This window comes from Staurois parvus, unplaced genomic scaffold (genome assembly GCF_062004578.1).
Source record: "Staurois parvus isolate SC_StPar_1 unplaced genomic scaffold, SC_StPar_1.0 ptg000296l, whole genome shotgun sequence".
NCBI lineage: Eukaryota > Metazoa > Chordata > Amphibia > Anura > Ranidae > Staurois > Staurois parvus.
The window spans coordinates 229610-242369 of record NW_028318092.1 but is presented as its reverse complement, the minus strand read 5'-3'; the positions used below and the strand labels follow the sequence as shown (position 1 = coordinate 242369).

General features: G+C 53.8%; 1 protein-coding gene across 1 annotated transcript; it reads right to left on the bottom strand.

Moving 5' to 3' along the window:
- Nucleotides 1-1076: 1076 nt before the first annotated feature.
- LOC149458087 (mitochondrial ornithine transporter 1-like) lies at nucleotides 1077-11199 on the bottom strand. Its single transcript, XM_089682721.1, has 6 exons — nucleotides 11109-11199; nucleotides 5215-5473; nucleotides 4681-4821; nucleotides 4014-4180; nucleotides 3776-3925; nucleotides 1077-1252 (listed from the first exon to the last, which is right to left on the bottom strand). Exons 1-6 carry the CDS (start codon nucleotides 11197-11199, stop codon nucleotides 1116-1118), a joined length of 945 nt encoding a protein of 314 aa, XP_089538847.1. The 3' UTR covers nucleotides 1077-1115.
- Between the last annotated feature and the right edge of the window lie 1561 nt (nucleotides 11200-12760).

Sequence of the window (12760 nt, the reverse complement as noted above, 5' to 3'; positions counted from 1 at the left end):
GTGTATTATAAGGGGTCCCCGGATTGTACACGTGTATTATAAGGGGTCCCCGGATTGTACACGTGTATTATAGGGGTCCCCGGATTGTACACGTGTATTATAGGGGTCCCCGGATTGTACACGTGTATTATAGGGGTCCCCGGATTGTACACGTGTATTATAGGGGGTCCCCGGATTGTACACGTGTATTATAGGGGTCCCCGGATTGTACACGTGTATTATAGGGGTCCCCGGATTGTACACGTGTATTATAGGGGTCCCCAGATTGTACACGTGTATTATAGGGGTCCCCAGATTGTACACGTGTATTATAGGGGTCCCCAGATTGTACACGTGTATTATAGGGGTCCCCGGATTGTACACGTGTATTATAGGGATCCCCGGATCGCACACGTGTATTATAGGGATCCCCGGATCAGAGTTGTGAGGAAAGTTCAGAATTCATAGAAGAGGAACAAATACAAGAGATTTAAGAATGAAGGTTTATTGATTTCAAACATTTTATCCACATAGAAAATACAGTGAAGTTGGGAAAGAAGGATGTTGGGGGGGGGGGGGGGGTGGGATCCCTATGTGGGGGACTGGGGGGGATGAGATCCTTATGTGGGGGATGGGATCCCTGTGCAGATGATGGGATCCCTATGCGGGGGACGGGGGGGATGGGATCCCTGTGCGGGGGATGGGGAGGGATAGGATCCCTGTGCGGGTGATGGGATCCCTATGCGGGGGATGGGGGGGGGGGGGGTGAGATCCCTATGCGGGGGATTTGATCCCTATGCAGATGATGGGATCCCTATGTGAGGGATGGGATCCCTATGCGGTTTATGGGATCCCTATGCGGGGGATGGGGGGGGGGGATGAGATCCCTATGCGGGGGATGGGGGGGGGGATGAGATCCCTATGCGGGGGATGAGATCCCTATGCGGGGGATGAGATCCCTATGCGGGGGATGAGATCCCTATGCACTTTATAGGATCCCTACGCGGGGGGTGGGGGGGATGAGATCCCTATGCGGGGGATGGGATCCCTATGCGGGGGATTGGATCCCTATGCACTTTATAGGATCCCTACGCGGGGGGTGGGGGGATGAGATCCCTATGCGGGGGATGGGATCCCTATGTGGGTGATGGTGCGGTGGACGTCCATGATGTCAGAGTCCTCTTGGTCATCTCATAGGCCAGGAAGAGCGCGGCGTTGGCGGGGAACGCGCGGATGACGGTAGGCGTTAGGCCGCTGTACAGCGAGAAGATTCCTGGGAGAGAAGACAAGGAAGGCGGAGTTATGGGGATGAAATGTCATCAAATATGAGATATAAATAGACCAATGAGAACCCCAGACCAGAGACCCGAGAGTCCGGAATCTGATCAGATCGGTCGTTAGGAGAACATCAATCATCCGACTCGCTCCGGGACTCTGATCTCCTTCATCAGGGCTCAGACCTTATATGGAGGTGGGAGGAGTCAGAGGCGGGAGGTGGAACCTCCCTGGGATCGGTAAGCTCTGGATATGGAATGTCATCAATATGAGGCACACAAAGCTTCTATTGTCCGAAATCCCGGAGAGGAATTCCTCGTAAGTCTCCCTGTATAGGGGACCCTTACAGGGGGCCTTCCACTATAATGCACCATCCGCTCTTACAGGCCCCCCATCCCTATCAGGGATTTTCATGAGATCCCAGAAAATCTGAGTCCAACAACAGTGCGTAGAGAGCTTCATGGAATGGGTTTCCATGGCCGAGCAGCTGCATCCAAGCCTTCCATCACCAAGTGCAATGCAAAGTGTTGGATGCCGTGGTGTAAAGCACGCCGCCACTGGACTCTAGAGCAGAGGAGACGTGTTCTCTGGAGTGACCAATCACACTTCTCTGTCTGGACGTGTCTGGGTTTGGCGGTTGCCAAGAGAACGGTACTTACCTGACTGCATTGTGCCAAGTGTAAATTTGGTGGAGGGGGATTATGGTGTGGGGTTGTTATTCAGGGGTTGGACTTGGCCCCCTAGTTCCAGTGAAGGGAACTCTTAAGGCGACATTTTGGACAATTTCATGCTCCCAACTTTGTGGGAGAAGTTTGGGGATGGCCCCTTCCTGTTCCAACATGACTGCGCACCAGTGCACAAAGCAAGGTCCATAAAGACATGGAGGAGCCAGTTTGGGGTGGAGGAACTTGACTGTCCTGCACAGAGTCCTGACCTCAACCCCATAGAACACCTTTGGGATGAATTAGAGCGGAGACTGCGAGCCAGGCCTCCTCCCCCGACATCAGTGCCCCTCCCCCGACATCAGTGCCCCTCCCCCGACATCAGTGCCCCTCCCCCGACATCAGTGCCTGACCTGACAAATGTGCTTCTGGAAGAATGGTCCAACCTTCCCATAGACACCCTCCTAAACCTTGTGGACGGCCTTCCCAGAAGAGTTGAAGCTGTTATAGCTGCAAAGGGCGGGGCCAACTCAATATTGAACCCTACGGACTAAGACTGGGGGGCCATTAAAGGTCATGTGTGTGGAAAGGGCGGGGCCAACTCAATATTAAACCCTACGGACCAAGACTGGGGGGGCCATTAAAGGTCATGTGTGTGGGGAGGGCGAGGCCAACTCAATATTGAACCCTACGGACTAAGACTGGGAGGTCATTAAAGGTCAAGTGTGTGGGAAGGGGCGGGGCCAACTCAATATTGAACCCTACGGACTAAGACTGGGAGGCCATTAAAGGTCATGTGTGTGGAAAGGGCGGGGCCAACTCAATATTGAACCCTACGGACTAAGACTGGGGCCATTAAAGGTCATGTGTGTGGAAAGGGCGGGGCCAACTCAATATTGAACCCTACGGACTAAGACTGGGGCCATTAAAGGTCATGTGTGTGGAAAGGGCGGGGCCATCTCAATAATGAACCCTACGGACTAAGACTGGGGGGCCATTAAAGGTCATGTGTGTGGAAAGGGCGGGGCCATCTCAATATTGAACCCTACGGACTAAGACTGGGAGGGGCCATTAAAGGTCATGTGGATGGAAAGGGCGGGGCCAACTCAATATTGAACCCTATGGACTAAGACTGGGAGGGGCCATTAAAGGTCATGTGTGTGGAAAGGGCGGGGCCAACTCAATACTGAACCCTACGGACTAAGACTGGGAGGCCATTGAAGGTCATGTGTGTGGAAAGGGCGGGGCCAACTCAATATTGAACCCTACGGACTAAGACTGGGGGGCCATTAATGGTCATGTGTGTGGGAGGGGCGGGGCCAACTCAATATTGAACCCTACGGACTAAGACTGGGGGGCCATTAAGTGTCGTGTGTGGAAAGGGCGGGGCCAACTCAATATTGAACCCTACGGACTAAGGTTGGGGGGCCATTAAAGGTCATGTGTGTGGAAAGGGCGGGGCCAACTCAATATTGAACCCTACGGACTAAGACTGGGAGGCCATTAAAGGTCATGTGTGTGGGAAGGCCAGCCAACCAATACTTGGGGCAATATCGTGTATATACGGGGGGGCGGGGACAATACTTGGGGCAATATCGTGTATATATAAATATATCCAGTGGTCACCAGGACAACAAGAGGGGGAATCTCTCCAGCGGTGACACCGGGCAGAAGGTTCTAATTTCCTCCAGAATACAGGTTTTGGGGTTGGGATACATTTTGATCCACTGATGAAGGGGCCCTTAAATCTATTCCGGGTAAAGCTGAAGACCCAGACTGATCCATCTGCAGGAATGGCGTATCTTCCATCAGTGTGGCCCCTGAAGACCACAGAGTGGACCCCAAACCCTACAACTGACCTTCTCTTCTCAGTATGCACAGCAAGGACAGGAAGAATCCCTCCTGATGGGAAAGGACTTGAATTCTGGACTTCACAGAGTCCACCGGGTACACCGCCAGCCAGAAACAGGCCCCGCCCACACCACCGCTGATCATGACCGCTATTGGACCTGCAAAATATGGAAAGCCACAGGATCAAAGAGGAACATCATCTGCACCCACCCCCCCTCCCCCTAACACCCCCTTCCCCCGCCTCACCTGGCTGACCTCCGGATCTTCCACCGAGAACACTCTTGCTGAGCTCATAGCCACCGAAAAAGAAGAAATATCCCGGAACCTCCCGCAGCCACGTGCTGCTGAGGCCACGGAACAGGCCGGCCACGCCTTCCGATTGCAGGATATCGCGTACAATGGACCACGGGGTGCTGAGGACACAAACATGAGAATTATACTGAAAAGTGGCTGTAAACCCTCCATACCCCCTGTGAGGTGACACAGAGAGGAAACCAATCCTCCAACATACGTTGTACCCGTTTATCTGCAGCTGTCTGTCCCCTCCATCCATTCAAAGTGCAGAATTTACACAGGATCTCTCAGCTCTGAAAAGCAGGGGTGGGACCTGAAGTTACATCAGTGAGGAGAGCTGATTGCAGGGAAGAGACACACCCTCCCTCCACACAACCCACAGGAACAGAGCTGAGGCTGTCAATCACAGGCTGTGCGCTGGAGCTCCTCCCCGTCACCATTTATCTCTTGGTGTCAGAAGTGACTGATAGAGGAAGGAGGCAGCAGACAGAGATGACACTCGGTGCTCTGGACTGAGACAAGGACACACTACAGAGGGATGTGCTTTGTTCATGTTTCATGTCTGAGGGCGACGCCCACTTTAACCCTTTGTGTATTGGTGTCCCGGGAGACCTCCAACCTTTTATACGGGACTCCTTTGTGGCCGGAAATCCGCATCTCATGCTGCGTCTGCATGCGGCACTTCACCAGCTCGGTGGGACAAAGGACCAAGGAGGAGAAGATGGAGGCCAAGGAACCCGCAGTGGCCTTGTGATGGTCCCTGGGGAGGAAATAGGAAGAAGTGATCAGAGACCGCACATTGTGGGCCCGGGGGGCAATGGAGGAAGTACCGCCCCCCAGCAGTGGTGTCATGTTTGATCCGACAGCTTCAACCACATAGAAGACAATCCGCAATCCAGAAATGTAACATCAGAAGAGATCACAAATCTCGGGGAATAAAAAAGGAAATGTTCATTTGTAGAAACAAAGTTGCAATTCCCACCGGGAACAGCGCCCCCTGTGGCCTGATGTGAGATCTTCGGGAGTTTTTATCCCATAAAGGTTTCCTTTTTTATTTACAAACCACACGAGATTCCTGATCTCCTCCCCAGGGTTAGGGTTAGGGTCTGGGTCCCCCTGGGGGAGGGCTGTAGGCGGAGTCTCCTCTACACACCTGAGTTGGGCCACATGGTGAAATCCCAGGATGTAGGACACCAGATTCTGAAAGAAGCCATAGCAGGCGAAGAGCACGGCGTTCTCTGCCACGTTGGCCACCAATGAGGGGACGGTGCCGTGATAGAGCCCCCGCAATCCCTCCGTGTGGTAGGTGCGCACGGTGCAGTCCAGGAAGTTCCGGTACATAGTGGGGAATGCCTGCATCTTCACCTTGGCCGTGTCAAAGGGCTGCCCGCTGAGGACACACGCCACGCCACCTGCAACATGTTAAAGTGGACCTGTCATCAGACCTACGTACAGCAACGGGTCAGTGACCCCCTTCCCCGAGATCACAGGACTCCCCCCGACAATGACCCCATCCAGGGCCCTTTATTGTCAGAGAAAAGGTGAAGGAATGCCCCCTTTCCTAATCACCCCTTGGCTCCGCCCCCTAACCACCTCCCAGCACCGTCCCTTGGCTCCGCCCCCTACCCTCCTCCGAGCACCGTCCCTTTGCTCCTCCCCCTACCCACCTCCGAGCACCGTCCCTTGGTTCCACCCCCTACCCTCCTCCGAGCACAGTCCCTTGGTTCCTCCCCCTACCCACCTCCCAGCACCATCCCTTGGTTCCTCCCCCTACCCACCTCCAAGCACCGTCCCTTGGTTCCTCCCCCTACCCACCTCCAAGCACCGTCCCTTGGTTCCTCCCCCTACCCACCTCCAAGCACCGTCCCTTGGTTCCTCCCCCTACCCACCTCCAAGCACCGTCCCTTGGTTCCTCCCCCTACCCACCTCCAAGCACCGTCCCTTGGTTCCTCCCCCTACCCACCTCCAAGCACCGTCCCTTGGTTCCTCCCCCTACCCACCTCCATGCACCGTCCCTTGGTTCCTCCCCCTACCCACCTATATGCACTGTCCCTTGGTTCCTCCCCCTACCTATCTTCAAGCACCGCCCCTTGGTGTCTACCCACCTCCAAGCACCATCCCTTGGTTCCTCCCCCTACCCACCTTCGAGCACCGTCCCTTGGTTCCTCCCTCTACCCACCTGCGAGCACCGTCCCTTGGTTCCTCCCCCTACCCACCTTCGAGCACCGTCCCTTGGTTCCTCCCTCTACCCACCTGCGAGCACCGTCCCTTGGTTCCTCCCTCTACCCACCTGCGAGCACCGTCCCTTGGTTCCTCCCCCTACCCACCTGCGAGCACCGTCCCTTGGTTCCTCCCTCTACCCACCTTCGAGCACCGTCCCTTGGTTCCTCCCCCTACCCACCTCCAAGCACCGTCCCTTGGTTTCTCCCCCTACCCACCTTCAAGCACCGTCCCTTGGTTCCTCCCCCTACCCACCTTCAAGCACCGTCCCTTGGTTCCTCCCCCTACCCACCTTCAAGCACCGTCCCTTGGTTCCTCCCCCTACCCACCTTCAAGCACCGCCCCTTGGTTCCTCCCCCTACCCACCTTCAAGCACCGTCCCTTGGTTCCTCCCCTTACCTACCTTTGAGCACCGTCCCTTGGTTCCTCCCCCTACCCACCTTCAAGCACCGTCCCTTGGTTCCTCCCCCTACCCACCTTCAAGCACCGTCCCTTGGTTCCTCCCCCTAACCACCTGCAAGCACCGTCCCTTGGTTTCTCCCCCTACCCACCTTCAAGCACCGTCCCTTGGTTCCTCCCCCTACCCACCTTCAAGCACCGTCCCTTGGTTCCTCCCCCTACCCACCTTCAAGCACCGTCCCTTGGTTCCTCCCCCTACCCACTTCCCAGCCCTGCCCCTTTTTAGAGAATACAGAGCCAAGTATCATTTTGTGGGGCTCAGTAATTTGTGTGGCATATGTTAATAACAAGGAAAGTAGTAAAATAGATCCCCTTCAGCCAGCAACAATAAACCCCCCAGCATCAATAGATCCCCACATAACAATAGACCCCTCCAGCAACAATAGATCCCCATACAACAATAGACCCCCTCCGGCAACAATTAATCCCCACACAATAGACCCCTCCGGCAACAATAGATCCCCACACAATAGACCCCCCTCTGGCAACAATAAACCCCCTCCTGCAACAATAGATCCCCACACAATAGACCCCCCTCCGGCAACAATAGATCCCCACACAACAATAGACCCATCCGGCAACAATAGATCCCTCCGGCAACAATAGATCCCTCCGGCAACAATAGATCCCCACACAGCAATAGACCCATCCAGCAACAATATATCCCCACAGAACAAAAGACCCCCATCTAGCAACAATAGATCCCCATACAAGAGACCCATCCAGGAACAATAGATCCCCACCAACCAATAGACCCCCTCCAGCAACAATAGATCCCCACACAGCAATAGACCCCCCACAACAAAATACTACCCCAGCAACAATAGACCTCCAGCAGCAATAACAGATCTCCAGCAACCATCATCAGTAGACATCTCCAACAATAAATCCCTCCCAGCAACAATAGACCCTACCCAAAAATAGATCCCCTCCCGTAACAATAGATCCCCCAGCATCCCTTGCCATTACATACATTCAATGCTGGTGGTGCCGGAACTGCATCCCTCCGTGTCCCTGCTGAAAAAGCCCCTCCCCCTACTGGTCTCCTCTCCGGATGTAAACCTGATTCCGTGTTATAGACAATTCCCAACAAAATCATTTTTCCATTGTCCCATCTCAGAGCTGCTGATCTCCTGCCGCCTCTTTACTGCCACTTCCTGTCTCCATACACCCCAGTGATGACCCCATGGCATTTCTCAGGGTGGGTTTCCTGATGGTGACACCAGTGGCCACGTCTGTGTCATGTGTGCTGAACACGCCCACTTGTGGTCTTAGTCATGTGACAGGGCGACATAGGACAAACCGGGGACAGACTGAATGTTGTCACCCTACAACAGGAAGTGCCTGAACAAGGACCTCCATGGCGGGATCACCGCGGATTATTTTTAGGATGACAATGACTTTTGAGATTTTATTGGTTGGCTGTCCATCTGTTATAAAGGTTTTGTATATTTATCCAGATGAGACGAGGAGCCTCGTGCCCACAGAATGACAAGAAATCAATCCGAAAACCAGAACACTGAAATCAGCAAACCGAGAAAATCGACCCAAATACTGAGCCGAAAATACAGAAGACGGGAAATGCTGCCGGAGACACGCGGGGACATCTTCTGGTCACATTCAGGACTGCAGCCACTGCATCAAATGTGATCATTCTGATGTATGGTGTCAGTCATTGATGGTGTCAGTCATTGATGGTGTCAGTCATTGATGGTGTCAGTCATTGATGGTGTCAGAGTTTTCTTAATCCATGCATTTTGTTTTGTGAGGAATGTCCCACCGACACCAACGACGGGACACTGCTCCTCCCACCAACACCAACGACGGGACGCTGCTCCTCCCACCGACACCAACGATGGGGCGCTGCTCCTCCCACCGACACCAATGATGGGGCGCTATTCCTCCCACCGACACCAATGATGGGGCGCTATTCCTCCCACCGACACCAATGATGGGGCGCTATTCCTCCCACCGACACCAATGATGGGGCGCTATTCCTCCCACCGACACCAGTGATGGGGCGCTATTCCTCCCACCGACACCAGTGATGGGGCGCTATTCCTTCCACCGACACCAATGATGGGGCACTATTCCTCCCACCGACACCAATGATGGGACACTATTCCTCCCACCGACACCAATGATGGGGCACTATTCCTCCCACCGATACCAATGATGGGGCACTATTCCTCCCACTGACACCAATGATGGGGCACTATTCCTCCCACTGACACCAATGATGGGGCACTATTCCTCCCACTGACACCAATGATGGGGCACTATTCCTCCCACTGACACCAATGATGGGGCACTATTCCTCCCACTGACACCAATGATGGGGCACTATTCCTCCCACTGACACCAATGATGGGGCACTATTCCTCCCACTGACACCAATGATGGGGCACTATTCCTCCCACTGACACCAATGATGGGGCACTATTCCTCCCACTGACACCAATGATGGGGCACTATTCCTCCCACTGACACCAATGATGGGGCACTATTCCTCCCACTGACACCAATGATGGGGCACTATTCCTCCCACTGACACCAATGATGGGGCACTATTCCTCCCACTGACACCAATGATGGGGCACTATTCCTCCCACTGACACCAATGATGGGGCACTATTCCTCCCACTGACACCAATGATGGGGCACTATTCCTCCCACTGACACCAATGATGGGGCACTATTCCTCCCACTGACACCAATGATGGGGCACTATTCCTCCCACTGACACCAATGATGGGGCACTATTCCTCCCACTGACACCAATGATGGGGCACTATTCCTCCCACTGACACCAATGATGGGGCACTATTCCTCCCACTGATACCAATGATGGGGCACTATTCCTCCCACTGATACCAATGATGGGACACTATTCCTCCCACTGACACCAATGATGGAGCACTATTCCTCCCACTGACACCAATGATGGGGCACTATTCCTCCCACTGACACCAATGATGGGGCACTATTCCTCCCACTGATACCAATGATGGGGCACTATTCCTCTCACTGACACCAATGATGGGGCACTATTCCTCCCACTGACACCAATGATGGGGCACTATCCCTCTCACTGACACCAATGATGGGGCACTATTCCTCTCACTGACACCAATGATGGGGCACTATTCCTCCCACTGACACCAATGATGGGGCACTATTCCTTCCAACGACCGCAGGTACATTTTGTACTCCCACTGGCCCCAGTCTGGAGGGTGGGGAAATGTCCCCGCAGTACATAGAACTCACCCATAGCTCCTGATGTCACATTGATGAGAATCTGTGTGACGGGATTGGCTGGACTTGCATCAGGTGACATGATGACCTGCGATAGGAAGAAGACCGGCATCAGGTGATGAGGATTCAGGAACAATACAATCTACTGCAATCCAAATCCTCTTCTCCAATACTTCACTGGGGGTTCAGCATCCATCTCCAGGCAGGGGGCCGCAGTGGGGCCCCTAGAGACAGGGAACACAGAGGGCCCCACTTGTGCTCCCACCCAATGACACCCAGCAGGGCTCAGGCGCTGCAACCCCAATGAATGCTGGGAGGAAAATGCTTCTCATTGTATCTATTGGAAATAAAGTCTATTCATTATACACAACAGAGATGGAATACAAGTCAGCGATCAGTGACACCAAAGATTCCACCAGGACTATTCATAGTAACATTGCAGAGGATTTAGATTATTCAGGACTTATATGGCGCCAACAGTGTGCACAGCGCTGTACAACACAAGGGCAGACAGTACAATACAGGAGGTGAACTCCGCCAAGGGGATCTGCCTGCTTTGGGGGGGAGGGGGATCTGCCTGCTCTGGGGGGAGGGGAGGGATCTGCCTGCTCGGGGGAGGAATCTGCCTGCTGACCCCCACTGAGCGGGCAGATGACGGGGTACACAGCGAGGGCGCACCCACCTCCCTCTATGGTGGTTGGGTGGTTGAACAGACTGTTGATGATCATCCAATCGGCTGGCTGGAAGGGGGAAGGGTCAGGGATCCGGTGCGGGGGGGGGGGGGTACACAACAGATGGGGGTCCATATATATCCAACCACCATAGAGGGCAATGGATAGTCCAATCGGACAGATAAACTCCATCAGTTTGTTCGCATGAAAGGGGCCTTAGGGCTGATTCACACTTGCAATTGGGGGGCGGTAGAGACATGCAGTTAGGCCGAGTATTTATCACCACCCTGACAACCGGAGAGGCGTGAACACATGGCATAGCAAACATGACCCCCCCACTTCATTGAATATAGCGTGTGTAATACGTGTAGTTGCAGCGCGTTGGGTCACCATTTTGCCGCCCCACAGAATGGAGGACTCCAGAGACTCTGCCTTCACCTACCTGCTCTCCGTATCCTCAGGCCGGATGTTGTCTCTGCAGCTAAGTGAGGATGTCCATTGATTTCCAGGGACCACGCCCACCAACAAGCCATCTCGGGGGAGGGGGCACACAAGCTCCTATTGGGGGAAATGGTGATCAGTGGATCTCCTCTGGAGGCTCATCATCTTCAGTGTTGAGTAGCCATTATACAAGAGGATGGGTGAATGGATGAGGAGACTGGAGCTGGCTGTGCGCTTCATGATCCAAGAAGACTGCTGATGGAAAATGGCAGTTACCTGGCTGGTGTAGTAGATGTAGCGCCCCCCCAGGCCTGAGTATTTATTACTTTCCTCCTCCATTGTTCCCTCTCAGAGCTGCGGATCTCCTGCAGCCTCTTTGCAGCTACTTCATGTCTCCATACCCCCCAGTGATGGTGGCCTGGCATTGCCCTGGTCCTCCTGATGGTGACAACAGTGGGCCGTGTCTGGTCTGTTGTAGCCACGCACAGTCTTCATCTATATGTCTGACCCATGTGGGGGCTCCGTGGTCTCATCTATGGTGGTCAGACGTCACGGGGAGGACAGAACATCAGACCGGAACATTCTGGATACATTCACCTGAGAGGATTCACATTCACCTGTGGTTGGGGGGCGGTAAATATAGGCAGTTGAGCTCCCCTTGGAGTGACCTTGTTTTGTCATGGATGGAAAGTTATCTGCCACTAATCCCCTCCCCCGGCCTGCTGGAAATATTGCTGCAGCTCAGGTTGTCTTACCTGGTGCAGGTGTGCGGTCTCTACCAGGGGCCCCGCCTACAGGCAGTCCATTCACCTGGCTACGCTCAGGATGATGGAGATACACCAGAGATGATTGGAAATAACGAAACCCTCCAGGGATTGGTCAGTGATGGACCTGTATACAGGAACAAGGGCTGGGATGGAGGGCAGTCTGGTAGGTGGACATTGCTGGGGGTAGGTGGGCTGTCGGGAAGGGCCGATCTGGCAGCAGAGGGGGGTACCTGGCAGTGGTCGGTATGCAGCAGGCCGCATGTTTCTTGTCATTCTGCTTCATATGGGTATCTAAACCCAAGAAGAAAGATGGCATATTTCCTTTACGAAGGATGGCGCCATCTTTGTTCAGGCATCATTCAGGGTCACCATCTACTTCCTGGACTGAGATGCCGGCTCAGCATACCTAGGAAGGACCTGTGTAAAGAGGTGCGGACACCTGACCACTTCTATGTCAGCTTGTAGGACTTTCTGATCCAAACCATGGTCAATAATAGAGAATTGCCCGCCCCCCCCCCCCCCCCCATGGCTATTAATATGGAGTTGCCCCCATTGTGGCTACACCATCTTCCACTCTTCTGGAGGGTGTCTGTGGGCATTTGTGAGGTCAGGTCCTGATGTTGGATGAGAAGACCTGGCTTGCATATTGGGCACAAAAAAAAAAGACCTGGTTCACCATCAGCTTTCCAACTCATCCCAAAGGTGTTCAGTAGGGTTGAGGTCAAGTTCCTCCACACCACACTGGTCAAATGATGTCTTATGGAGCTGGCTCCACTCTTCTGGGAAGGCTTCCCACGACATTTTTGCGTATGTCTGTGAGAACTTGTGTCCAATCAGCCAAAGGAACATTTGTGAGGTCAGGTATTGATGTTGGATGAGAAGATCT